This window comes from Netta rufina (genome assembly GCF_964035555.1).
Source record: "Netta rufina genome assembly, chromosome: 5".
Classification (NCBI taxonomy): domain Eukaryota; kingdom Metazoa; phylum Chordata; class Aves; order Anseriformes; family Anatidae; genus Netta; species Netta rufina.
Window position 1 is genome coordinate 49,127,262 of NC_140128.1, and position 26,903 is coordinate 49,154,164.

The window sequence follows — 26,903 nt, forward strand, 5'->3', positions numbered from 1 at the left end:
GATGGAAAGTCCTACAGACCACAGGGCTGCTGTACAGTCAGGGTGGGAGTTCAGCTCTGATTCTGTTTTGTTAAGTGCTCTGACAGGATTCTCGCTCCTACATCCTACATTTCTGACAGAAGACTGCTCTTAAATTGCTGGCAGGGTAATAGTAGTTCCAGTAAAGCTTTCCCCAAAAGAGGTTTCCCAGATTTCAAGCAGATGCCTGGAGGTGTTTTAACACGTGTATTTATGGTAACATGCCGCTAACTTTACAGCTGACAAATATTGGACCAAAAAGTCATTGGTTTTGCTTTTAATATGCTGGAAAGAAAAAAAAAAAAAAAAAAAGTACAGGAAACATTCTGGACTGCACGTTTTATTTCTCCTTTAATAACATCTGAATAGATCAAGACTTTTTTTTTTTTTTTTTTTTTTTTTTTTTTTAAATGAATCGAGGATATTTTTAGCTGAGAGGAAAGGGTCTGTACTCAACGAACCAAGCGCGTGTAGGTCATGCATCAGTAAGCCAGCTGCACAGGTTACACACCAGTAGAGTACATGAATGTGAGTCAGGTGACTGTTAGATTAAAAACCAGCCAGTGAACCAAATCACGCCTGAAAGACTCCACTTCATAAACTCTTTATGGATATTTTTTTAAGGAAAGATTTCCACTTCTTGGAAAAATTGACACCAAATATTCTTGAGCATTTTCAAAGAGAAAAACAGAATGAATCCATGAAAATGTCCCATGTGGGTGAAACTGGAGAATAAAAGACAGAAAAGGATTTTACTCATTAGAAAAAGATTAATTTATTTGATTGGGTCACAAAGTTTAAGAATGCAGGGGACCAAAGCCACAATAGCTGTGTTGGAGCTAGAGCTGGTCAATATACAGTTACTGTGACATCCAGATGCTTATTCAGCCATTCAGCTGCAGATTTGCTCATCACTTGCACAGTCACTTGTTACAGGACATTTTAGTCTTCAAATTGCTTTGCCTTATAAATCCCTTTATATGTTTGCATAATATTTACCAATGCAATGTCTTGAGTAGGTGAGATAAAAGGCAATCTCACCTCTTCCCTCTTTTCTGTAATGTTTAGAAGGATTTTCCTCAGCCATTCTGTATGCAAGCAGTCTGGTCAGCCACCCCAGCCCTAACATGACAGCACACTGCTTCTACAAGATCATAAAGTTCTATTAACAATGGATTCTTAATCCAATTTGAAATAATTGCTTAACATTAGTCCTAGATTGCAGATATTCAAGCAATTGTAGGCTTCTCTCATCTATTTTTAGAATATTTTAAGGATTTCTAATTCTTTGCAGGTGCATTAACTTGCTAACTATTAAAAGAAAATAAGAAATTGTATTCTGAAAAAAATAGCTAGTTTGTAAGATAAAGAGTGGGAGAGATTTCTGGTTAATGAAACAATGTGCTGAGCTTGGTCTTTCAAAATCTTCGCCAACAATGAGATTAGATTTGACAGCCTGGTAATGATGCATGACTTGTAAATGCAAACATCAGGCATGGTTGTCCCAAGTGTTTGAAAAGAGGGAAAACTTACTTCAGTTAGCAAAACTAGTAGATTGACAAGGAGCTGATCTCAGTTATCAAAAATTAAAGGAAAAAAAAAAAAAAGGTTGTATTCATTTTGGGAGGAAAATGAGAGGAGACTTACATGAAGTAACCTTAATTCTGGAAGAAATTTAATGGCAGGCATATCATCATGGAGATAAACTGAGATAAGCAAGTCTGAGAGCCAAAGGGATATAAAGGTTTAGTTCCCTTACATCACTGTAGGAACATACACACGTACATTTTGAGAGGGAGTGAGGGGAAGCCTTATCCCTACAGCTTCATACGTGCTTTCTTCAACTGTCCTGATGGATTTAACTAAATTTGCCAGCGTTCAAGATACTGGGTTGCTCTGTTTTCCTTGGAAATAGGTAGCCAGGTGGAGGGGAAAGGCTTGAGACAGTATCAGAGGAAAAAAACAAACACGATGCACTTAGAGGTTTCGTGTATATTGTGTCAATAAATAATTACATGCACTGCTGTTTAGAGAGGAACTAATGGAGGTTTCAGAAAGATTACTTACAAGAAATAATTGAAAGACCTGGGGCAACTTAGTATGGACAAGTGAAGATCCAGGAGAGCCACTCTGACATGCTTCAAACAAGAGGAAAATAAAAAAAAATGCTTTAACATCTCCAGGAAACAACAAGAAATGTCTTAAAGTCTGTGCTGGGAAGGAGGGAGTGATGTTCACTCTGTGAGCCTTTGTGTCCATTCTGTTCCGGTTCTCAGCAAAAATAAATAAGCACAGTGTACCAAAACATGCCAGTAGTCTAAGTCACTGATTTCTGCCTAATTGCAGAATGCACCTGCACAGCTCTGGCTCTCAGTGGAAGCCTTACAACACAACTGAAACACACCACGTCATTGTCTTAATGGTGGAAGTCGAAATTTGAGGGGAAAAAAAAAAAAAAAGAGAGAGAGAGAGGGGGTGTTTACTTCTATCCTGGCCTGTATCAAGGGTGAGAGAATAGGAAAACCTACAGAAACATATGTTGAACAAGGCAGAAATTAGAGCCATCTTGTTTGAGGATCTGCCTAAACATACCACCCTGATTTATATTTGTATCTGGGAAAGTCTAATTAAGTGTGCCAGAAAGCCTTGGTGTAGAACAGTGAGGTCAGTCCACAGGCATAAAGAACAGCATCAGCTTCAGACCAGGAGAGGCTTCTCTGAACGTCTCTTTCACAGATAGCTGAGAAAGGCTCAGTGGAAAATGGTTTAGTTTTTATCCTACAGAAAACATGAAAATTACTTCTGACCCTTTGTGCATCTTCTCTGCAGATAATTGCATTTCTACCTCTGTAGCCAGGTGTTAAATGGGTTGAATGCAATAAACTAGCTGTTGGGATAGACTGAAGTAGATGTGAGGTGATAGCCTCAAATATCCACCTGACCAGAAAATTCAAGGGAAGGACAGTGTGTACCAGACAAAGCAAGCATGGGGGAAGGAAAAGGGAAAGAAGTCTAAAGGTTAAAGGATTGCAAACATATCCTTGGAAACAGCAGGCTTCCAAATAAAGAGTGTGACTACACAGTGGGCAACAGATTTTTAAAATTGTGGAATACAGTAATGGGCAGCAGTCAGCTCAATACTGTTATTTATTGCCAATATCTAGTTCTAGTTCAGCCATCTTCTTATAAAATATCCACTGGACTGTGAAAACCAATGTCAGTGATGAAGGGTATACACCCAGAGTAGGATTCTCTAGGCTTGACCTATGTTGTCTTTCTTCTTCATCTCAGGCAATCGTGGGAATCCTCCTATCTGACTTCCTAAACATCAGTGCATGTGTCCCCTTGATAATGATTTTTTTCCTGCAAACCATTATTGTCTAATTATGTGGTGTGTGTTATCACTGCAGACATCTGCACTCGGATTAAAAACAGTTGAGTTACACATTGCCTCCATCAAGAAGAATGCTCTTTATCTTCTGGTTAAAGTACCCTTTCCCCTGCATTACATGTAGATTCAGGCTTGCCCGGTCAGTCTGCACATTACAGCTCCAGGATTAAGCCACGTAATTCACAGCAGAGACAGGGAATTGCCAAACTGGCCCAGTGAAGACCTTGGATTCAGCGCCCACATCACCAGGGGCACTTGCCTTTCATGCTGGCAGCCTGTGGAATTTCATGTAAGCCTCACAAATGTGAGCTCAAAGAACTTCTTATCACCAAGTTTCAAAAAAATAACTAAAAGAACTGTCACAAGTCTTTTCATTCTCTACATCGAGTTGTGCCCTCAGTAGGGAGGATCAACTGTTACCATTTTTGAGTATTGTTCTGAGTAACCTGAGTTTTTTTCAACAAATAATGAATTAAAATGAATGAAGAAAGGCATATGGCTGAAGGCAAATGTACTCCCAAGCCCTCAAATGACATTTGACTCTCCAGACTTCATATTCTAAAAGTTGCTCTTCATTAAACGTCACTTGTCACCTTGGGTCTCCTAACTTGGATGGTTCTGTCAGTGTCCAGGGGGCTGGCTTTGTTTCTCATTTGAAGAATAATGGGGTATCTCTGTCATTTGCATATGAAGAAAAAGGAAATAAGATAGTGAGGACACTGCAGGAAAAGATTTATTATGATTTATTACAGGAAAAGAAAGGAAGAGGAGTAACGAAAGGAAAGGAAAGTGATAACAGCTGAAAAACTGAGAGTGTGTGCATGCGCCTAACACAACTGATTTATACCGTGGGAGAAAGAATGCAAGCACAGCCCAACTCTTGTGCTTCGTTTTGGTGCAACTGAGGGCAAAACAGAGGAGGCAGAGCAGTCTTTGCAGAGTGCAAATGAGCAGTGGTCCAACTTGAAATATCCTACCCATGAGCCAGCTTCTGGGCACTGCCTATGTATCATTGTGTCCAATGCACTGCACCCCGGCATTTTGTTTACACCCATTTACCCCCAGTTAGAGGCATTAGCTAGAGTTCAGAATTTCCATCATTTCTTGTCAAGATAGAGCTCTTTAATCTCCCCCACTTCCCCAAACTCCTATCAGTTTGCCCTAACTTTTTCCATCCTAGCTGTTGGTTTCTAGGTTTGATTTCTGATCATTTTCTGTTTAGAAATCATTCAGTCATTTTGAGGAAATGAGGTATGTGTTTGGGCAAAAGGAAACAGAAGTGTGTCTCTGTTTAAAAATTCTTTACAGTTGCTCTTGTACCTGTGTGCTTTAAGAAAATATGCCAATTATTCAACAAATTTAAAAACTATATCCTTAAAGGCATATTAATTGCAAAGACAACATCTCTCAATCTGGAAGTCAAAATCCCAGGGAGAATGTAGCTGAGAAGTATCTCCTGACCTGTCCCTATGCCTTCCCTCATCAGCTACATCTGATGACTTTCAGAGAGGGAGTTGCGCTCTGACTGGCACAGCTCCACTAATATAACCGAGAGGAATTATGTTCAAACCAGGGCCAGTTTTTGCTGTGTTTGTGACAAGCCAGTTGCATCTGGTCAAGTTACCTCAAAACCCAAAGCCATATGTGCTTAGCAGAAGCACATTGAAGGCTGGTGACAAGTTCTCGGAAAAGTTCCTTAGCACTCGGCATGGTCCTTCCCCCACATTTGTACATTTTGACCAGACTGAATCTGGTCTGATCAGGTGCAGTAAGGGACTTCCTCTTCAGTTCCTCCTCACTATACCTGAATTCCTCATCTGGAGCATGAAGATAGTAAGAGCAGGTGGATGTGGCATGCCAGATATTTTCTGGACTGACATATGCTGCATATGTATCCTCCCTGTAAGCAAACACAGATAAACAAGGGCATTGATTTTGGCCCTCCTTGTTTCTATTTCCAAGTTTGGGAATAGATTGTGTCATTTTGGCCTTGAATGATCATCAGACATGCACAATCACATGTGAATTTTCCATTGAGGGATTTTGGAAGGTGTTCTGAAGACCAAACAAGTGGAATAAAAATAGAACTAATCTTTAATTAATAAAATCTCTTTAAAAAACTCTGCCCTTCTGTATTAGTTTAAGGGAAAATTAACTGAGCCTATTGAAATCTGAACAGATGGTATTACAACACTTGAAAACAAGGCATTAGTTGTTGAGGTGTAAAATATTACACGAAGAGAAGATACTCCACAGTTTTTTGGTTCCTTCCTACTGAAGGATAACATGACTTCTGTGGGGTCCTGAACTCTTTTTCTAAGTAGTGTCTGGGAAGGTGATAGAGGTCCATGAATTGAAATGATGATAATGTGCAGCACGCTGAATCACATGACGTGGAAGTCAAAGGTTGTGAATTCAGTATTTCCACTCTGTTGCTTCATCAGTCATGAGGCAGGATGGATTTTCTATTAACTCGTGACAGTACGAGTTCTGTGAGAATGTTCAGAATAGGCAGCAGGGTTGGTATCTCCTCCTGGGGTTTAAGTCTTAATGAGGCCTAATGAAAACCAATAATTCATATCTGTAGATGAACCTTTGGGACCTTTGCCCTATACTGGAACTCTCCATAATCTTCCCACACCTTGTGAGTTCCCTATTGTTTTCATTTGAATTCTAGCTGTTGTATATCAGGCTTGAGTCGAAGTTGTGTGTGGTGAAATTATCTGCATAGGGGTTAGTTGTAACGTGTCTGGTGTAGAAGATAATAAAGAAGTAAAGGGAAAATGTTGTTTTGTATTGAGAGAGGTCCATCAATTACCTTCACGGCGGGCCTGTTACTACTGACGATGTTGGGACTGTGTGCCTTAGCAGCACTAGTGAGATGTTTCACTCAGAAGTCATCAGATTCGTAATTTGGCAGCTGGAGCTTTGTGGGCTAACAGACAGTTTTTCCAAGGTCTTGCACTATCCTGTCCGGAAGAAATGCTGGAAAAATTATTCCTTTTACGGCTAGATGCCTTCCTTTTAATCACCAACTACTCCATCATTTCTGTGGGCAATGTGACAAGAAGGAATGGATGATCATGTGATGATCTTTCAAAGTTCTCTTTAAGTAATTGTTCCTGGTGTTCCACAGTCTCAGGAATGACACATGGATTTTGCCATTAAAAGTAATTCATGCATATGTTCTCAGCTTTCTTAATCATACTCCCTCTGGAGTATGATATTAATCATACTCCCTCTGGGTGCAAAAGATATCCTATATTATAGAATCATAGAATGCTTTGGGTTAGAAGGGACCTTATAGGGACAGAATATTTCTTAGAAGCTTTTTATTCTTTGTCCAGGAAGATTAGCAGGGTCATTTGTAGGTAGAATCTAAGAGGAAGACAACAGAAGAAACAAATAAAGGGGTGAGGGTGGGAGAAAGAACAATAACAAAAAATCCTAACCTAATATTATGTACACTTTAACAACTATCCTTACTAAGAATAAGCATTTACAGAAGAAAAGGAACACCCATAAAGCTTGAAAGTGTTCTGGTACTGCAGGTTTGGGACACTGAGTCACAGATAATGAGAGGGAAAGACATTGCTGTCACGAGTGTCAGGACATCTAAGGTGTGAAGGTCCCTCCAAACACTAGCCAAGTGTCTTCACCCAAACACCACTGTTGAGAGGGACTCTAAATAGTAAAACGTGTATGGACAAGAATGTGAGAGGGATCTTGTGCTGTCACATATAAATCTGACATCCACCAAAAGGTTTCACCCTGAAATAGCGACTGAAAATTACTGCAAAAACCGTCTCTCAGTCAGAGTAGACGTTCTTGTTAAAAGTAAATAAATGTGAAGTTGGTGTTGTCTTGGAAATGTGCCGTATTTTACTTGTGTTTTTAGGACTGGAGCAATTGTGAAGGGAGATCCATTCTTATTCTCCTGCATGTGACATGGGCCCTATTCTTTGGACATTTTTCTCCATCCCTTGCTTTAACTGACCTATCAGTTAACAGAAGGTGCTCTTTGGATTTCCACAAAAAGTTTTGGTTTTCTCCTTCACTCACCATCATATGCTTAACACGCAAAACAGATGCCTCGGGCCCCACTTCCCCTTTTAGCTAATGAGAACAATAACTTTGAGACTGATGAAACAACATCACGAGAGAGGTATTCTTTCCTTCTTACGCAACAATAAACACTAGTCTGAAATTATCTAAGGTGCTTGCTGGGTACTTCAACCCCATACACACAAAGTCTCCTGTTTGTACGAAAACTTCCTTCCTCCTGAATGTGCCCTTTATATATTTAACGATAACAAATACTCATAAGTATCCCTCACTGCTGGAATTGTATGTTATTCCTTGTAGTTTTCATTTATAAAAGTAAATTTTTACTTGTTTTTTCTCCTTTGGTTGGAAGTGAAACTTGCCAAATAGAGCAAATCTATCTAAAGAGAGTGCTGAAGATGTTCTTTATACCAAATCCCTTGGCTGGAGCATTCACAAGACCCTTTTGTGTCACGCAAACCTCCACATCACGGGGTTTTGAGAAAGGAAATGGTCTGCTTGAATTCATCGAGGATCACGATGGGTCACCAGGAAATAGCCTGAGAAATCCTGAGAGACTTTATGAAAAGGAAGTTGAAGACTGACAATAAGCGGGTTTAGAGCTTGATTATTTCTTTACCAGTGGGAACCCCCGGGCACTCCTATAACGTAGTCCATAAGGACGTGGGGAGCCCTGGGTTGCCCTGGGCTCAGCCTCTGAGGCATGTCGCGATACCTCAGGTGACCTTTATCTGAAGAAAACCAGGACAACGTCAGGCTGTTTACCCGTTACCCACATCACCCGTGCTTGCACAGCATCTTTCAAGTACTTTTAGGCGCCGTGAGCCTTATCGTGCAGGACACGTGTGCGGGAGGGGCTGCTGAGGGCGATAAGGGGCCCGCCCCCGGCATGGGAGCCGCGCCCCCCCCATGCGCGGCACGGCGGGGCTGGGGCTCCCCCTGCCCCCTCAGCGCCGCACCGCAGCCGGGGGCGGGGCCGGCCCCTCAGGACCGGTGACGTCACCCCCGCGAGGGCGGGGCGTTGCTCTCGCCCCGCCCCTCGTCTCGCGTGTGGGCGGGGCTTTGCAACGCCTCCTGCGCATGCCCGGGGGGCGGCCCGGAAGGCGGCCACGTCTACCGGAAGGGGCTCGGCGGGGCCCGGGCCGCGGCCTGACCCGGTGGGTGGGGGCTGGGGGGGCCGTTGGTGGCCGTTGGGAGCGGGGAGAGGGGAGAGCCCCCCTCTGGGCCCCATATCGAAATCTGCAGGGCAGGCTCGTAAGGAATGGGGTTTGTGTGTGGGGCTGTGGCTGTGGGAAGCGTCTGGCCGCTTCTCGTCCTCCCGCCGGGTGTGGGTGCTGCCAGGTGCCCGCGGGCCTTGCTTGCTGTGATTGCTGCAGCTGGGCCAACCGGCTGGGCGCTGCCTGGCAGCTGCTGGTGCCAGGAGCAGGTACAGTAAGGTTTGGGGTTTGTGCATTGTGCTAAGAAGCCCGTTCGTTATCCAAACACCGAAATACAAAGCTGTCAGGACAAAAGTATTAGCAGAATTACATCCATAACACATGAACGCAGCATTTTTTCAGGTAGCATTTTTTTCACTTTCTGTCTTATCAACACTTGTCTGATTTTTCTATGTCTTTTCCAGCTCAAGTTCCTGAGATTTTAATTTTGTAGAGGTCATCGGCAGACATCGATCATGTCTTGGCTGGTTGATCTCGCTGGAAAGGCAGAGGATCTCCTCAACAGGGTCGATCAAGGTGCTGCGTCGGCTCTGAGCAAAAAGGACACAGCAAGCAGTGCAGTTTATGATAACAAGAATTTGGACTCTGCCAATGAGTATTCAGAACTGCAGCAGCATTCGGGAGAGCTGAAGTACCAGACGTCATCCAAAGCAGCCTACATTTCCTCAGCAGCCGATAATATTAAAAACCAAAAGGCTACAATCCTAGCAGGAACAGCAAATGTTAAACCAGCACGTAGGACATCTTCAGAAGTTGCTTCTTCCGCAGAAAGCGTTTCCGCACCCAGAGCTTCCTCACATTTTGTGAGGAGAAAAAAGTCTGAACCTGATGATGAGTTGCTATTTGATTTTCTCAACAGTTCTGAGAAAGAGCCTAATGGAAGGATGGACTCTAAAAGAGAGAAGAGCAAGGCACCTGTTACTCAAAATCACTCTCGGACTTCAAGCATTAGTTCTGTGTCTACGAGTACGCAGAGTGGAAAAACTACTGAAGATAATTCCACCAGGAGCCAAGGCAATGGTAGTTTAATGATACTGAACCTAGAGATATTTAAAACCCACATACGTGTAGGGTAAGGCTAGGTAGTGGATTTGCTGACACTTGAAACATTTAGCATCGGTCAAATGTGTGGAGTTCAGCAGGGCCCTTAACATTTTTAATCACTTGGATTATCACGCTAATTTGGCAAGCTCTGTAGGTACCACGTAAATCCTGTGTGTTCTCGATACAGCTCAGTGCTGCTGCTCACCTCGACCTCCCTGAGCTGTGGGCTGACCTTGCATCAGCTCCTGTGCGTCCCCACGTAGAAGCGTAGGTTCTGGCGCTGTTGCCTTTGTTCCATTGCCCAGGGCTCTTCCCTGGTGATGCCACGTCAGTGAGGCAGTGACATTTGCCACAGCTGGTGGATGGTGCTGGATGTTGTCCAGTGCCCCACCTGGGGTAGTGTGAGTTTTGATCCCTTCCGCCATGAAGGGGTAAGCTGTCAAACTTGGGTGGCTTGCAGAGGGGGAAATTGGATGCGGGCAGGCTGTTGTAGAGCTACAGGCTTGAGAGAGATGGATGAGGCCTTTGGGTTTGCCAGAAGTAGTTCATTACTGCAGTCTGTATCCAGAACCTGAAATAGCTTGCAGGCCAGGTGGTCAGAACTTGGGGTTACTCTCAAGTCTCTGCTAAGGAGAATGCAGCTGGAAAGTGTCAGGAGCTCATGGTCTCTGTCTCCAACCTATATCCTTAATGTTGTTTTCTATAAAATTGAAGCAAAGGATTGTATTCCTTAATTACATAGTTAGAGTATTACTTCTTCAGAACATTGAGGATGTGAAGCACTAAGTGCGTGCTAGTTTTTGGCTAACTGTATTAAGTATGCTGAAGAGTGGAAGATGTAAAAAGGGATCGTTTCCAAAAAGATGTGACTGTTTTGTATTTCTGGGTCTGTAACTTTTCAGTAAGGCTTAATAGTCACATATGTGAAACGACACCATGGCACACTCTGTGTTGATAATTGGTGCTCAGGGAATATGCTTGTTTTGCTCAGTGTGGTCCCTTGAGTTTTCTTCTGAGGGTTTTTGAGTAGTTTAGCATTTTGGAGCAGCCGATTGAGGAAGTGTGCAATTAATACATAGAGTTGGAGAACACTAGTTTCAAAGTCAACTGCATAGATACTGCATTTAGATAGCCGTTTAACAGTTGTTGGAATAGATTATGGTCTATTAGCTGTAGACAGAAACAACTAATGCTAAAGTTTGTACATTGCCCTGGATGCAATTCAGTATGTGCTGTAAATGGCTAATTTCTTGCTTCATTAGCTTCATTAATCTCTTGAGCTTTCCAGACAAAGGAATGAAGATGGATTGTCTGATAATTTGGAAGTTGTGTAAATGAGCTGAAAGGAAGGAAACAACATTTTGTAGAACCGTTTAAATAGTAAAGAGATTTGAGAAAATGTGGAATGAATTTTGCTGTCACTGCAGCTACTTGCTGGTACGTTGCTCAGCATTAACAGTCTGTCCCAGCTCCCTGGGCACCAGGTGATACAGCCTGTTGCAGTGGTAGCCAGAAAGGTGGAGCAGGTTGGCTGGAATCACAGAGTGAAATAAATAACACGGTGGCAGCTAAACTGCAGTCTTGTGTTGAATTTGTTGCGGTCTATCCCCATGGATTTTCATGTTACGTGCCTGGGATGTACTGAATTCCGAAGACGTGGTTTTGGATCACCTGCTCGTTTGCTCCTTGCATGACACGCTGTCTTATGTTTACGCTGGTGCAAAGCTTCCAGCTGTTTGCACGTTGAAATCAAGACTGCCAGAGAGGCTGCACGAATTTCAGTCTCAATTCCAGTTTGCAGACAGCTGGAAGCAGTGCCCTGTGTGTGTGTGTGTGCATGCTGGAGAGGGGCTGTAGCTTCCCCCATCGTCACAGGGGATTCTTCAGACAGCTGCCAGGAATTCTCTTGCTGTTCTCATTGTGGTTCTAAGATTAAAAAAAAAAAAAGTAAGAATCTGCATTGTGGTTTTCATAATTGAGAGAATTAGTTTCTGTTGGCAGAAAGCTTTTAACAGTTTGACAGAGTGTATCTACCTTACATTTTCCCATTAGAGAAAGGAAAGGTTACACTTCTGCTTTGAGTCACTGCAAATATTTCTCATAGTAAAAGTACTTTTAAAAAGCAGAATTGTCAGTAAGATGATGTTTTGACTGAAGTGATTCTGAAAATGCTTTTTTACATAGAAGTAACTAAAACGTGTAGCTGTGTGGCTGAATTGCATATTTAGGCTTGACACCAAAGTGATAAAATATGGCCATCTGAACAGATTTTTTATAAATAAAATCTGTGTCTGTAAAATCAAACCCTTAATGGAAAACCAGATGAATTTATACATAGCAAGTACTGCAATTTTTAGTATTTTTAATATCTTCTGCTGTTCTTGCAGCTTCTGAAGACATCTCTGGGCAGCATAGTCATAAAAAAAAGTGTTAACATCTCAGAATCCAAATGAGAAATTTAATGACTTTTGTCTTGCTGGGTTAGCAAAATTGCTGCATGATGCCTATATACTGTATCATTGTTGTGTGCAAGTCCATGTGGAGAAGTGCCATGTTCCATTTCAATATAAGCTATTTTTATTTTTTTTAATTGGATTAAATGCATTTAACCACTGGTGCATAACAGGAAATTACTGTTTGTGTCAAGGTGATCTCCAAATAGGTACAGTTCTAACTTGTCTCTCTCTGTACAGAAACTCCAGACAGTTCAGATTCTGGTCTGGGAGCACAAGTGGATGGCGTGAAGGATTCCTCGCTAAGTGCAGTAGCTAATCCTAGCCTTACAGCTAATGATGATCTCAAATCACACGAGCTATCCAATCTTCGCCTGGAGAATCAGCTGTTGCGGAATGAAGTGCAATCTTTAAATCAAGAAATGGCATCATTAATTCAGAGGTCCAAAGAAACACAAGAAGGTACCGTAGTTTGGAAACTAAGATATATGATATAATTAAAATGCTAGTAAACCAGAAAATGATGCTGTTACTGTGTTAGTGTTCTATAACTATAATAAAGTCTTTCTAGTCAATTACGATGTATGACTTACCAAGCAAAATGATTCCTGGATTTCAGAATAATGGACTTGGAGAAACTAAAAGTCTTGTTCAACTATGAAAATAACACAAATGTTGACTAGAATGATGTAGTTGAGTTAGTTTCACAACTTTCACCTTCTTAAAACAACAGATATTAACGTTATTAGAATAGTCTTCCTGCCTTTCAAAAGTCCTGGCAAAATAATTAGAGTAAATTTCTTTAAGTACTTGAAACATGACTACTCTCTGGCTGTAAGCTATGATCTCTAAAGCCTGTAAATTGACATTAAAAATATCAGATGTAATATTTTTATATGATTTTGCTAGCTTTTTCAAAGCCCCATGAAGTGGCAAATATAACAAATGAAAATAAAAGCACTTCACTAATAAAATGTTTGTCAAACTGCTACAGTTAGGCACAAGACAGAGGGACTGCTTTTGTTTCTCAAAGTAATTGTATGAGCCAGAGAGTTTTCGTCTGCATTGAAGCTTAACATGTAATCTTTGATTAAAAACAAAAGTCTAGGTGAGTATTCAGGTGTTATTTTAACACTGATGTATTTTTCTGCTGACCATATTTCAGGTTGATCTTACTGTCACATTTAGTTGAACTGGATGCTTTATGCAGAGGTTTCCAAAGGTTTGCTCTCACAAACAGGGCTATTCAGTAGTAGTTCACTGCAAGGGATGAGGCAAATAACAGTGTCAGACTGAGGATACCAGTTTTGAGACCATGTGTTACTGGTTATGGGTCTGACAGCCAGAGTCTGGCATTTGTTATGTCTTGGTAGCTCACAAAGTTTCAGCATTACTGACATGCATCTTGGCCACTTACACTTGGAATACTCTATTTGTAAAAACTTCAAAAAATGTTTTACTTTGTAGAATTGAACAAATCCCGGGAAAGAGTGGAGAAGTGGAATGTTGATCATTCGAAGAGTGACAGGATGGTTAGAGAACTTCGAGCTCGAGTTGATGATCTGACGGAAGCTGTTGGTGCCAAGGATTCCCAGCTAGCTGTGCTGAAAGTACGCTTGCAAGAAGCTGACCAGCTCTTAAGTTCTAGGACGGAAGCTTTGGAAGCATTGCAGAGTGAAAAATCACGGTACGTCATAATTTCAGACTTCATGACTTTGCAAATAGTAGTAAGCTTCAAAATTCAAGGTAGAATAGTCTCTTTAAGAATAAAAACGACTAAACTAATGTGGGCAGACTGCACCAAGTTTTGAAATACGAACATTTACATTAAGCCCATTACATCATAGCTGGCAATGGAAACTGGGTAAATAAATATTAAATACGAGCAATTGCTACCTCATCATTGAAATACATTTTGTATAATGTATTTACATTTATGTCACAGGCCTGAAGCTAAAGATCTCAAGAAATATTTACCTTGAAAAATCCAAGTGCTTATCCACACATATAAAGACTTTTTGACTTACGTCAGTGCTGGGATATGAGTATGCCCCTGGATGTTCCAGAATATAGGTCAGGGAGGGGCTGCATGAGTTACTGACTCCACACCTCACAACCGTAGCCAGCCATGTTCAGTAATTTACCATGTAAATTTTCAAGGCTGGTCTTAAAATGAGGTAGTCGTATTTCTGCCTTAAAGTCATGCTAGATTTCTTATTTCTCACTTAATATGTGTATCACTTTCAGGATAATACAAGACCACAGTGAAGGGAGCAGTCTGCAAAATCAAGCCCTTCAAACCCTTCAGGACAGGTTGTGTGATGCAGACTCTGCACTGAAGCGAGAGCAAGAAAGTTACAAACAAATGCAGGTTAGATGGGAAGATTAAAGAAGAGTTTCAGACTCTCCTTTTGAGATCAAATCTGTGAGGTTCTTACTACTGTCTTTTTCCCTTGACTCTATTTCCTGCTCAGGGTACTAAGTGCTTGGAAAGATGTGCTGCTTCTGCTTCTGTTGCACTAGCATCCATGAGGCTAGTTTACTTTCTGTTATTTTGAAAGCTTTATGATTAAAAGCTTTAGAGAATTGATGCTGATTTTTTTTTAATGTTATATTTGATGTAAAAGCTTTTAAAACCAAATCCATAATCAATGTAATTTTCCATGTGTGGGTTGTGTCCCCACCCACTGTCTCACAGTTTTAGTGTGTAATCTTAAGAATATTAGGCTGAGTGATTACTGCTATGGTAAATGTGGTAGTTCATGTTGCTGGAGCCCGTGCATTCCACATTTAGCGTGCCTTATTATACATTAATAACATCTATGAAAATCCTTATTGGTGTTTTTTTTTTTTTTTTTTTTTTTTTAACTACATCAAAATGTGGCAGTTGAAATTTGATAACATTTTTTTCACAAAGACCTTGCTTTTTGTTTACCAAGTATATGTAAATCATAAGACCGACTTCTGATGTGGGAAAGAAATTTATATTTTTCCTGTTCTCATTCGCCATTTCCTTAAGCTAGCAGGATTTCTTGCACATAGCACTAATGCATCTCTAAGTTGGAGGCAGTTGATGTGAGGTGTTGTTTCAAGTGTAGTTGCTTTTAAACTTTTATTTCTTGCTTTCTAGGTTAAAGTTGAAATTGTGTTTAAACACAACATATTGTTTCTTTATTACTAATAGAATGAGTTTGCGGCGCGTTTAAGTAAACTGGAAGCAGAACGTCAGAAATTGGCAGAAGGGATAACTGAAGCAGAAAGAAAGTTTTTAGATGAAAAAAGGCGAGCTGATGAGCTTCAGCAGCAAGTCAAAGTAACTAAAAACCACCTAGAATCTGCAAAACAGGAACTGGCAGACTACAAACAAAAAGCGACTCGCATACTCCAAGTAAGCATTTCTTCAAAGAAATCCAGTTTGATCTGTACACCTAAGTTTTTAATGTGCTATGCCTCAAGTAATTCAATCTGTGTTTTTTCCACGTAATCTGTAATTTCCTTTGGGGTATACGATACCTGTACAGAACAGCTACCAATCTGCATTTTGTGCCTCCAAAATTCAAGTTTACAGGTTGGTTTTCATAATTAAAATGGAAGTTTGGGTCCTGAACTTAGAGAAATACCCAAGTGAACCATTGCACTTATTGTGCAATAGCTGTCAATGTGTGCCTCATCAAAGAGCCTGATCTTAGGCAGATAGGTACATAGATGTAACCTACAATTTGTTCCACACCCTGTGTTCTTGTGTCAAGAATTTGCTCTATTCTGCTTGAGGCTGAAGCATAGCATGCCGTGGATGGTTATGTGTAAATCAAAGAAAATATTTTTATATATACTCAAAGGTTGCACTATATAAACAATGGCAAAATTACATATTTTGTGTAGTACTACTTAACTTATCAAAGTTAGAAAAAACAAACTTGGCTAATTTGAGTTTTGTTTATGAAAGTTAGCAAAATGTTAAAGGTAAATTCTATTCTAGGTTCATGAATTTAGTCTGATACCTGAGGACAGTATTTAAATCATCATGATGAATACAAGATGCATGAGATCAGGAACCAATGTCAAGCTAATGTTAGGTTGATTCTGAATAAAAAGGTTCATTTTGTTTCCCAGAAGAGTTATTGCTGGTTTTGGTTCTTAACTTGGCTTTGTTGGCAGGAGAAAGGATAGACTAAAGCTTTGCCAGAAATGTCTGTCTGCTCTCGTGTGTTACCTGGAAAGCCAGAATTTTTATCAGTGACACGTTTAACAATCCATGCACTAAAACCAAAAACGTTACTCTTCTTCAGATAACACAGACTTTCAGTGAATCCAATCTAATGGCGTACAGGAAATCAGAAAAAATAAGACTGGAGAACCATTTTCCATTTTAACATCTGTAGGGTCATTAGTAACTTGGCTAAAAGAACAGATAAAGCACTTCATTTCACAGATAAAGTACTTCAAGCTGTACATCTACATACGAATTTTAGAGCAAAGCCATTTTGACAAGTTGTTTTTGAGCACTTGTTAAATATTGCTGTCAATAATATATTGATTTATTATTTCAGTCCAAAGAAAAGTTGATAAACAGTCTAAAAGAAGGCTCTGGTATTGAAGGTATGGATAGCCATACAGCAAGCACAATGGAACTGGAAGAACTGAGACATGAGCGTGACACTCAGAGAGAAGAAATACAGAAGCTAATGGGGCAAATACAGCAGATGAGAACAGAGCTGCAGGTAGCTATGATTACTACATGTCTGTGTAGTTAACTATGTACAAAGGTCTGTGTTCTTGTGTACTTTAGGGCTGATGTTTCTAATATTTACTTGTTTACTTGACCTAGTATTAAAACAAGCCAACTTTTTCTCAATGTGGGTCAAATACCTGTAGATACCCAATTTCTTCCCATGCTGGTGGGAGGAGTATTGTGGATACCATTCTTTCTTTCCTCACTATTACACGCTCCTTTTGAGGTAAGCATTTCTTTCCAAACAAGCCTGGTGACTTGTGCAGAGATTACAGTTGCTTCAAGGATTAGTAGCCTTTGCAGAAAAGGATATAGGTAATCTGAGTCTGGGGCATAATTGGCTTAACCCAGCAGTTGCATGTGAGCCTGCTTCACGCACTTGTAGCCTCTAAACAGTAGAAGGGAAAAAATCACTTGGAGGCTTCTCATGTTTACAAAATGCATTTATCTTATTTCTATTATAATAAAAATAATCTGTATAGAATGAGTGAATGTCACTTATTTCATTCACCATCACTGTCATTGTTCTTGGAAAGATTTTTGAAGATAAAACTCTTTGCTGTTACCTATGACAGATTGCAGTATTGTTTAAATGTTAGTGAAATGGGAACATTCTGTTAATTTCAGGATATGGAGACTCAGCAGGTAAGTGAAGCTGAGTCAGTGAGGGAGCAGCTTCAAGACCTACAAGAGCAAATAGCAGCACAGAAAATGGCCAAGCAAGAGGCAGAAGCTGAACTAGAACGGCAAAAACAGGTAAGGAATTCTTGAAAGCTGATTGGGCTGTCTTATTTTAGGCCCCATTTGGTGTCAGCGGTAGAGCATTCAGCTTAATGAGAGAGTAGCTTATATGGTATTTAGATTATTTTTTCTTCCTGTATTCTAAAGAAATCCCCTTAAGTTTAATGAGTGTCACTAGGCCACAGTGCAACCAGTAAGAAGCAGTACTCCTGATAAATGGAGATCTCAGTGATGTATTAAAGAATAAATATGACAGTGGGGAGTGCACAAAATTGATCGTGGTCTTGAATTTTATTCAGCAGGGGAACAATTCTACAACGGGGGTATAGTAGGATGTGTAACTGTTATTTATATCAAGAAATTTAAATACTAAAAATGGTTACAAGAGGACTTCCTGTGCTCAATTTCTACGGAAGACTTAGCTCTTCAAACAGTGTTATTGTAATACCAAATTCATAGTCTTTTTAATCTACTCGTTAGTCAGTTCTGAAGCTAGAGTTTACTTTCAAAATGTTTTATAAGAAAAATAGCTGGTAAAATGGTACTAGTGAATTTTGTCAGATCTTGTCATCTTTTTAAGCAGTTTTGTGCTAAAAAGAGGGGGGGGGAAGGCAAACTCATATTTTAAACTAAATATTCAGTAAAAATCGGACAAATGATTTGCATCCTATTAAAATTTCTGTTTCAAAAAAAAAGCTCATGTAAAGAGAATTAATAACGAGGAAAGCGGGAGAGTACACTGTATCTGCTAGGAACAATTTATCTTACAGGATTATCTGTCCTTTCAGAAATTACATTTTAATGAGATGCTAGCAGCTTGAACTAATTAAAAGGCAGAAGTTGAGGTCTGCTGTTGATGGATAGCTGATGTTTATTATATCATAGCAGATGGTAGTCTGTATTATGTTACTCCTGCCGTTCTGAAGGGTATATTTTATGTCAATACTATGTATAGAAAAAGTGAGGTAAAGTCTTTTTTCTTAAAAAAAAAAAAAAAAAAAAAAAGAGGCATTATCAGTTATTACAGAAAACGAAGTATTCCTTTTGATGACATACAGGTACATGTGCTTTTAAGGTAATTGTGTGCATTGATAACTTAATAGAATTGTGGTCTGTTCAATCTGGGAATTGCTTTAACTTGATGTAAGGTTTCTGAGATTGAAGATGGAAAATAAGTAGAGGTTATTTCTTGTGTATCTCATGGTTTGAAGGAAAAATATAATTATCTGTCTTCTGTAGCAGCTGATAGCTGAAGTACAGTGATTCGAAGGCTGTCTTAAATTGAAAGACAAGTATGGTAGGTATTTAAGTAGGAGTTAACACAGCCATTAAATGCTGGAAGAAACAAAACTTACAGTTAGTTTTTGCTGTTCGGTAACTTGTCCCTTGCTAATATTCCTTCCCATTTCCCCTCCCCTCCATTACATTCATTTATCCTAAACTTTTAAGGAAGATCTGTGTCATACACAGATATGCCAAAGCTGTTGTTTTTTTTAACTTAAAAAAAATCTTCAGTTGATGGGTTTGTTTTAGAAATACAGATTCCTCCAAGGTATTTCCTAATTCTTTAAGTTATATGGCATCATTTAAAGACAGCAATATAATAAACAGAATATAAGGACAATAAATCATATTCCCAATGAAATCTCGTGAACCAGTCTGGACTAATATTTGTTAGGTCAGTCTTCACAAAAGAATTTGATAGTCTTCTAGGTTCTATCCTCATACTCTGCTCTTTTCTATTTTTTTTTTCTTTCCTTGGTGATAGACAGACACTTTTAAAATTATATTAAATTTCGGTTTATATTTGGTTGCAGTGTATTACCTACTTGTGTTCTACTGTGAAACTCTTGATAAAAGAACATCTCTCAAAGTACACATGTATGAAAAAAATCTTTGTGATCTATTTCGTAGGAACTCCATTATACTGAGGAGGAATTGTATCGAACAAAAAACACTTTGCAAAGCAGAATAAAAGACAGAGAGGAAGAAATTCAGAAGCTCAGAAATCAGGTACTGTATATAGAAAATAACTTTATTACCTTTACTTATGAAATCAGGGTTGAAAACTATTAATTTGCTTAAGCTGCACAAAAGACACAAAAGTTCTAGTAATGGGTTAGTGTGTACTTGTTTGCAATACGGAGTAGAGCTTTAAGTGGAGAGAGTTCAAGAATGCAACCACAAAGTAGTAAATAATGTAATTTTATACTTATATGTGCTTTTGTCTTCAGAAGAAAAAAAAATCATCTGTGACCCAACTAGACCTGTTGGGGTGGTGCTGGATCAGTACTCTTCTTTCTGAAAACTAAAAAGTCATTGGTGTTTGATTGGGTCATCACTATTTCTGCAGGGATCCTTTTAATTGGGCATAGGAAAATAAGATGTCCTTCAGACTAGTTACCTGTCTAGCCTACTGTTCAATCTCAGACAGTGATAATGAGGACAGAATGCGAGCCTGGCCACTTTCTTCACTCCTTCATCATCTGCAGTTGTGTTAGACGTGTTAGAGTTTTAAGTCCCTGCTAATTTCTGCCAGTATGTTTGTGGAACTCTTTTTCTTAAATCAGTCTAATCCGTTTTAGAACCTTCTGATAGTGTCAGCCATCATCAGCCTCCTTGGACAGTACAAAGGCATCAGCCTTATTTTGTGAAAATCATCTTAGCATAACAAAAAGTTGTCAATATTTAAAGAAGCTGATAACCTAGGGTTGGCTGTGGTCAGCTGTACAGTTAGTGTCAGAAGATTTGAAAACTTGTGTAGTGTGATACAAAGTTTGTGAGCCTTTTGGCAGATGACTCTTCCGGTAATGTTGGTTTCAAGAATACCTGCTACCTGCCCTGGTACATTATATCCCACTTGTATTTCTGGATATCTCACTGCCTCTGGCTCCTGCTAATTCCATTATCTCATCATTGAAACTATATATTAATGGTATGTGATGGATTGGGTCTAAAATGGGACCGAATAAATGGGTTTTATAATATGTCGTGTTTGTCAGATTCTGAATGTGTTCTGATTTTTTTTTCCTTTGCTTTGTTTTGTAGCTCACAAACAAGGCTCTAAGTAGTAGTAGTCAGACTGAACTAGAAAATCGACTTCATCAGCTGACAGAAACACTTATTCAGAAGCAGACTATGTTAGAGAGCCTGAGCACAGAGAAAAACTCACTTGTCTATCAACTAGAACGGCTTGAGCAACAGCTGAAGGCTATCCAAGGCAGTAGTTCTAATGGGCCTTCCATTAACATGTCAGGAATTGATGGTGCTGAAGGTAAATAATGAATGCTAATATTTAAAACTCCGTCCTTTCTGCAGTTCAGCCTTCTGTATTTCCTAATGTCTTTTCCTGTAGGTCTTGAGTTTATAAAGGAAAAAAAAAAATCTGAAAATGGTGCTTATAGCAGAGACCTTGTTAGCAACAGCCAGTATCAAAAATAGTTAAATTAAAACCTCCTTTTTGTAAGAGCTATAAGTAAATTTAATAAAGCCAATTTAATTCTTAGTACTGTGACATTATTAGAACAGTCTTATTTACAAATCCTGTCGCAGGTGCAAATAAATCTGTCTTTGGGGGTTTAAACGGAATCTTAGGAGCAGGAAGTATTGTTCCCTTTCAGAAAGGTGTTGGGAGGTGAGCGTTAACATGGAACTTCTGAGAGCTGATAAGAATTTCCTCCTTTCTTCCTGTTCTTCTTGAAAAGCAGCTTAAAATATGGGGGTTCTACTCTCAGGTGGGTTTATCTGTACTGTGTAGCAATCATCCTGTCTATAGGAGAACCTCAGCAGACAATACATGGTTTTGAGATGTTACTTCTCAGAGTCAGTTTGAAATTTTATATTTACATATATGAGAAGTGACTTTAAAAGCAATGAATGAATTTTAAGAGGTGTAAAATGACAATCTAGGCTTTTGTTTCTTTGCTTGTGAAAGACCTTTAAGAAAGTCAGGAGAACTAGCAAATTTCCTTTTGGTTTGTTTTTAAGCAATTTCAGTAAGTTTCTTTATGCAATTACAATTAATCTGAGAATCCTTTTTTAATAAAGTTGATGCATAGTAAAAGTATAAATAGAAATATTTGGAATATACAAGTTAGTGTCATAAATGCTGTCAAAATTTTACTGTATGAGAATTAAAAGCAAAAAAACGTTTTACAGTATCAAACCTGTGATTTTATATACCTAAAAATATAATTATTATTGCTTAATAGAGTTAGATACCAAGCTTTTGGTATCAGTATTTTGTCTGGGGTAATCTGTCCATCTTATTAACTAAAATAAATTTTTAAGTGTACTGAATTGAAGAGATGCTTAACTTGATTGTAAGTTTATCAGGAACCCTCCCCTCACGCCACACATCCTTGACTCCATCAAAATGGAACTAACAAATCATGAATCACTGTTTCTGATTTTTATATATCTTTGTTGTAAACTATTTATTTCACTTAGACAATAATTTAGCTGGTTTTAGTTTGATGAGATGTTTTGCTTTCTTTCCTTCAAATAGGTGCTCGTATGCGTAATGTTCCTGTCCTTTTCAGTGACATGGATACTAACATGGCAGGAATGTATGGGAGAGTTCGCAAAGCTGCCAGTAGTATAGATCAGTTTAGGTAAGAGTGTGCTAAAGGAATACATCTTGTAATTACTGGAGTCCTTTTGCAGTTTTCTGTCACACAGCTTCTGTTTTGAATTGCTTTTAATTGCAAAAGTAAAAAATAATGAAGCTAATGTACTGAGTACAGTATAAATTACTAAATATTGACCTAGTTCACTTGTGCTTTCCAAGGATATTTATATCCTTGGGATGTTACAAGCTATAGTAAATTATTCAGACAGTGCTGTTGTATCCTGTAGGTTTTGATACAGGAGGATCATTAAACTTTACACAAAAAAATAACTTTTTTCTTTACCAACTCCTACATTTTTCACTTTCAGAGGTTTTGATTGTGTCTGGATACTGTATGAGTATTAGTGGGGGAGTGTTATGTATGCTTGGGGACTGTCAATTTCTTCTCTTTAGGCATCCTAATGAAGGCAGAAGGCAGGATTCTGGGTTCTGACCTGGTACAGCTGTTTACCATAAAAGAAAGATAACTAACTGTTCAAAGAACTAGTAGACAAAAATAATGCTGGACCCAGCAAATGACTTACTTTGATCCGTTTTCTCAGCAGTTAGTTTAATTATCAGTATTCACAGCAAAGGTGTGCCCCAAAACTTCAGTCAAATACCAGTAGAAAACAAAATTAGGTAGTGCTTTTTAATCCTCAGGTATCTTAACAGGAAATCCTTTGCGCTTTCATGGTACTGTAATTTCATTGTGAAGAATATTGGGATTTCCTTGATTGGAGCCTATTATCCGAGATGTTTTAATACTTAGCTTCACTTGGCAGTATCATAATCACTTCAGTATGTGTATGTGTTTTTTTTTTTAAAGCAACATTATTGAGCAACAATGCACATCTAGTACAGTATACTTTGTAGTGTTGTAGCAGTAAACTTTGAAAAGCTATGTCCTTTTCATTAATAAAATGCGAGAATGTTGATCTGTTAGATTTTACAAATGAGAACAAGGTTTTTAGATGCTTCAATTTTTTTAAAAAAAGATTTATGAAAGCTCCTCAAGTAACAAAATTTGGCAAATTTGTGAGTTTAAAATGCCTATATCACTTCTTAGCTCTATTCATAACTTCTGGGCCTAGCATGTGACCAAAAAAACAAAATTACCTTTAGTGGTCTAAATTCTGAATTTTCTCACTCCATTGAATGTCTTGAATACATGAAGTAAAATTCAAGTCAGAAACAAAGATGTATATAACATCAGCGGTAATTTGAGTTTGTGGTGAGTAGAATGAGAGGAATGGGAATTTTTTTGCTCGCTGCTAACTTGTACATGTTTGTGGTTTTTTTTGTTTTGTTTTGTTTTTTGTTTGTTTGTTTTGTTTTGTTTTTTCCTTACACTTGTATAGCATTCGGCTAGGAATCTTTTTAAGACGGTATCCCATAGCAAGAGTCTTTGTAATCATCTATATGGTGAGTAAGTTTTCTTCAAAGTAAGAATATAGTATAAGTTTTTGATAGCCTATTCACGTAGTACATCTGAAATTGAAATTTGATGTTTAAAAGCAAAAGGCTATATAATTAACTTTAACAACTCAATGTTGGTACTTTTTTTTTTTCAGTAGAATATTTAGTAGTACTTACAAAACAGCATTCTGGAGTCATGTTGCTTGCCAGTTTTCCTTTTTTCCTATGAATTCTTGGAATAGAATTTTAAAGACATTCGTGTGACCACCATTTAAAAGACTGTAAAAAAATGGAGTGAGAATTAAAATACAAAACGGTATTGTGACCTATATACACTGAGTTCAGGAAATTGACTTCTACTGTAGGTGTTCTTAATATTTGCCCATCCACTTTTTTTCAGTAATTAATAATCATGCTACTCTAGAAGTTGAAAAAGTAGCCAGTAAAGTTTTTTCTCCTAGAATTCACCAAGTAGTAGAAAGTTGCTTATCCATATTAGGTGAGATTGTCAGCTGCAATTGATAAAAATGAAATTCCTTCCTTTTCCACTGGAGGGCAGATGTCTGTCAGTTGAAGTGACCTGTGGTAAGGTATGTGTGCAATCTGTCCTGCTTGAAAATACTCATTAGTCAAGTCTTTGAAATGAAAGAAATTATGTTGCTTGAGAACACATAATGATTTCTCTGAACAGAGTCTCTGAGAACAACTGTCACTGTTTCAGGAAATAAAGCAGAGGCACATAAATCAAGGAAATGACAGTTTTCCCCTGTGATGCTTTCTTTCAGCTTATTAAGTACTGTAAGGAACAGGGCTCTTTAATTCCTGACCTCTCTTTCTTCATGACTTAGGCTTCCCAATATGTGAATAAAATGCTTTGTGCTAAAACACTGAAGAATTTTACTGCCGAAGCTACTCAGTAATGGTTGCACAGGAGCCCTCTGTTGGGCAATCAATGACAATTACCCTTTTTCAGCTGGAACCTTGGCTATGACTATTGTAATTTTAATGCATAGGTCTTGCTTTTTTTTTTTTTTAAAAAAAAAATATATATATTTTTTTAAATATGGCTTAGGTACTGTCAGTTATCTCCCTTTGTTACACCCAGAGCAACTGTATTTGGTTACTGCAAAAGGTTCCCCAGAGAACTCCAGCAAGCTCGGTGCCATGATTGCTTCAAGAAACATTTGGACATTGCTCTTGGATGCATGGTCTGATTTTTTGGATGGTCGTAGGTGGAGCCAGGAGTTGGACTCTGATCCTTGCGGATCCCTTCTAACTTAGGATAATCTATGATACTGTATAATTTCAACAAAATTTGAATGAGAATTTATGTTCCTATGATGTTCATAAAAATACCTCAAAACAGTGCCCTTAGTAAGGGGAAGGAAAGTACAGCTCAGCTGCTTTTACACTGTCTGGTATCGGTCAGTTTGCACAGGAGCTGTGGCTTACCGCTTGCTCTAGGCTGATCACACAATGTGGTTTCTGTGGGCTAGGCTGGGTATTGGGGAGAACACCTGGAATTACTGGGGCATGGATGGAAAGAGGAGGCGGAGGACATAAAGAAGCCACCTGGATTGCTGTAGATTTCTTTTTGCTGTTTGTATAAAATCTTTAGCTTTGTGTGACTGGCATCTTCAGTATCTGACTCAGCATTTCATTATGCAAATAAGAATTATTTTTTTAGAAGAATAATATGAAAAATACTTAAAATATTTGTACAGAAGTAGCTTCTTTTAGCTTACATTGTTGCTGTAAATGATGATTGTATGTGCTGGTAAGTTAATGCTTTCTTCTCTTTTCCCAGGCCTTGCTTCATCTGTGGGTAATGATTGTTCTACTTACCTACACCCCAGAAATGCATCACGACAGTCCCAGTGGCAGATAGACCGAGACAGGACCATATGCTGTGCTGTGTAACTTGGACTGGCAGTGTATTTAGAGTAATCAGTCCAGAAATACTGGCAAACTTTTTCTCATGGTGTTTAGGAAGAACGAAAACCATCATGCCTGATTCATCACTACTTTTTAAATACACGTATAATACTATGTAGCTCTTCTGATTTACCTAAAAAAGCATCACTTTCCTGAAGAAATAAAGCTATTAAGTTAAGCTCAGTTTAGCTTTTACATTTTACATAAACCTTCCCATGGTTAGTGTAAAAGATAAAGCTTGCACCTACAGAGAAATGCAAGGATTGCTGAAGTTACAGATAAATAAACTGTTTTAGAAAGTGCTGGTTATGGGCTATGGTCAGGTAAAAAAAACTGTACTTAGCAATTTAAATAAACCTTTCTTTCTGGTTTCTTTCAGTCTGCTTTTGCACTTCTGTTTTTAACTTTGTAAATAGTAGTCTTTTCTTTAAGGAAACTGTTGAACTGAAAAAATAACAATGGATTGGTGCAATATCTTTTTGTAAATAAGCTGAAAAATAAAATATTATACATTCTTCTTAGCTTTGTACTTCGGTGCAATAGATGTATCTTCCCTATCAGCTGAATAGTGGGGTTGCCTATTTAAATGCTGGTACTAGAGCTTTATTGGAGAGAGAGAGAAATGGAGGTTTCAAGAAGGAAGGTTCAAATCCTTCAGAAATAATGGTGTTTCCTTTTCCTCTTGAAAGTTATGTATTTTAACTGCATTTTCTTATATACCTCTCATTACTATGTGTCTTAATCAAACCTGAAATATTTATTTTCTAAAACTTTAGGTACCTAATTAAAGCTATTTCTGTGACAGATTTTGTATAATGAAAAAATAATTCTGTCTAAATACTTACCAAATGTACTAATAAACACATCTCATCAAATACATCTCATCAAAGACTTACGGTAAAACCCATAGAACCAAACCAAATCTACTGTAGTAGTTCTGTTGTTAGTTTGGCATTTTTAATTATGAGTTCTCGATACACTAGCACAATAATACAAGGTCACTTTCTTTCTTTAAGAGATTTTTTCCTATGTAGTACTCAAAGCTGAGTAATGAAAAGATGACTAAAAGCAATTTGTCACACCTACTCTAATGGATGTAGTTCAGTCTTCATGTGATTTGAACACACTGAGCTTTGGTCCTGTGCACGAAGTCTGTCATACTATCTCCTATGGAAATGTTACAGTGGGAAAATGTTATTGCTGCTCTGATTCAGATCTGGTAGAGAAAACTGAAATGTTTTGATGAATTAAATAATAAAAGAGCATTTTCAAAAAGCTG

General features: G+C 38.6%; 1 protein-coding gene across 2 annotated transcripts; it reads left to right on the forward strand.

The window, feature by feature from the left end:
- The first annotated feature begins 8,531 nt into the window (after nucleotides 1-8,531).
- GOLGA5 (golgin A5) lies at nucleotides 8,532-26,878 on the forward strand. Of its 2 annotated transcripts, XM_084287709.1 has the most exons (13): nucleotides 8,532-8,631; nucleotides 9,096-9,711; nucleotides 12,429-12,650; nucleotides 13,656-13,875; nucleotides 14,436-14,559; nucleotides 15,373-15,576; nucleotides 16,739-16,909; nucleotides 17,548-17,676; nucleotides 19,576-19,674; nucleotides 20,710-20,935; nucleotides 22,169-22,274; nucleotides 23,632-23,695; nucleotides 25,497-26,878. In XM_084287709.1, the coding sequence occupies exons 2-13, from the start codon at nucleotides 9,147-9,149 to the stop codon at nucleotides 25,575-25,577; spliced, it is 2,211 nt and encodes a 736-aa protein (XP_084143835.1). In that variant the 5' UTR covers nucleotides 8,532-8,631; nucleotides 9,096-9,146; the 3' UTR covers nucleotides 25,578-26,878. The 2 variants fall into 2 exon arrangements, with proteins under 2 accessions (XP_084143835.1, XP_084143836.1); XM_084287710.1 differs by lacking the exon at nucleotides 23,632-23,695.
- Nucleotides 26,879-26,903: the final 25 nt, after the last annotated feature.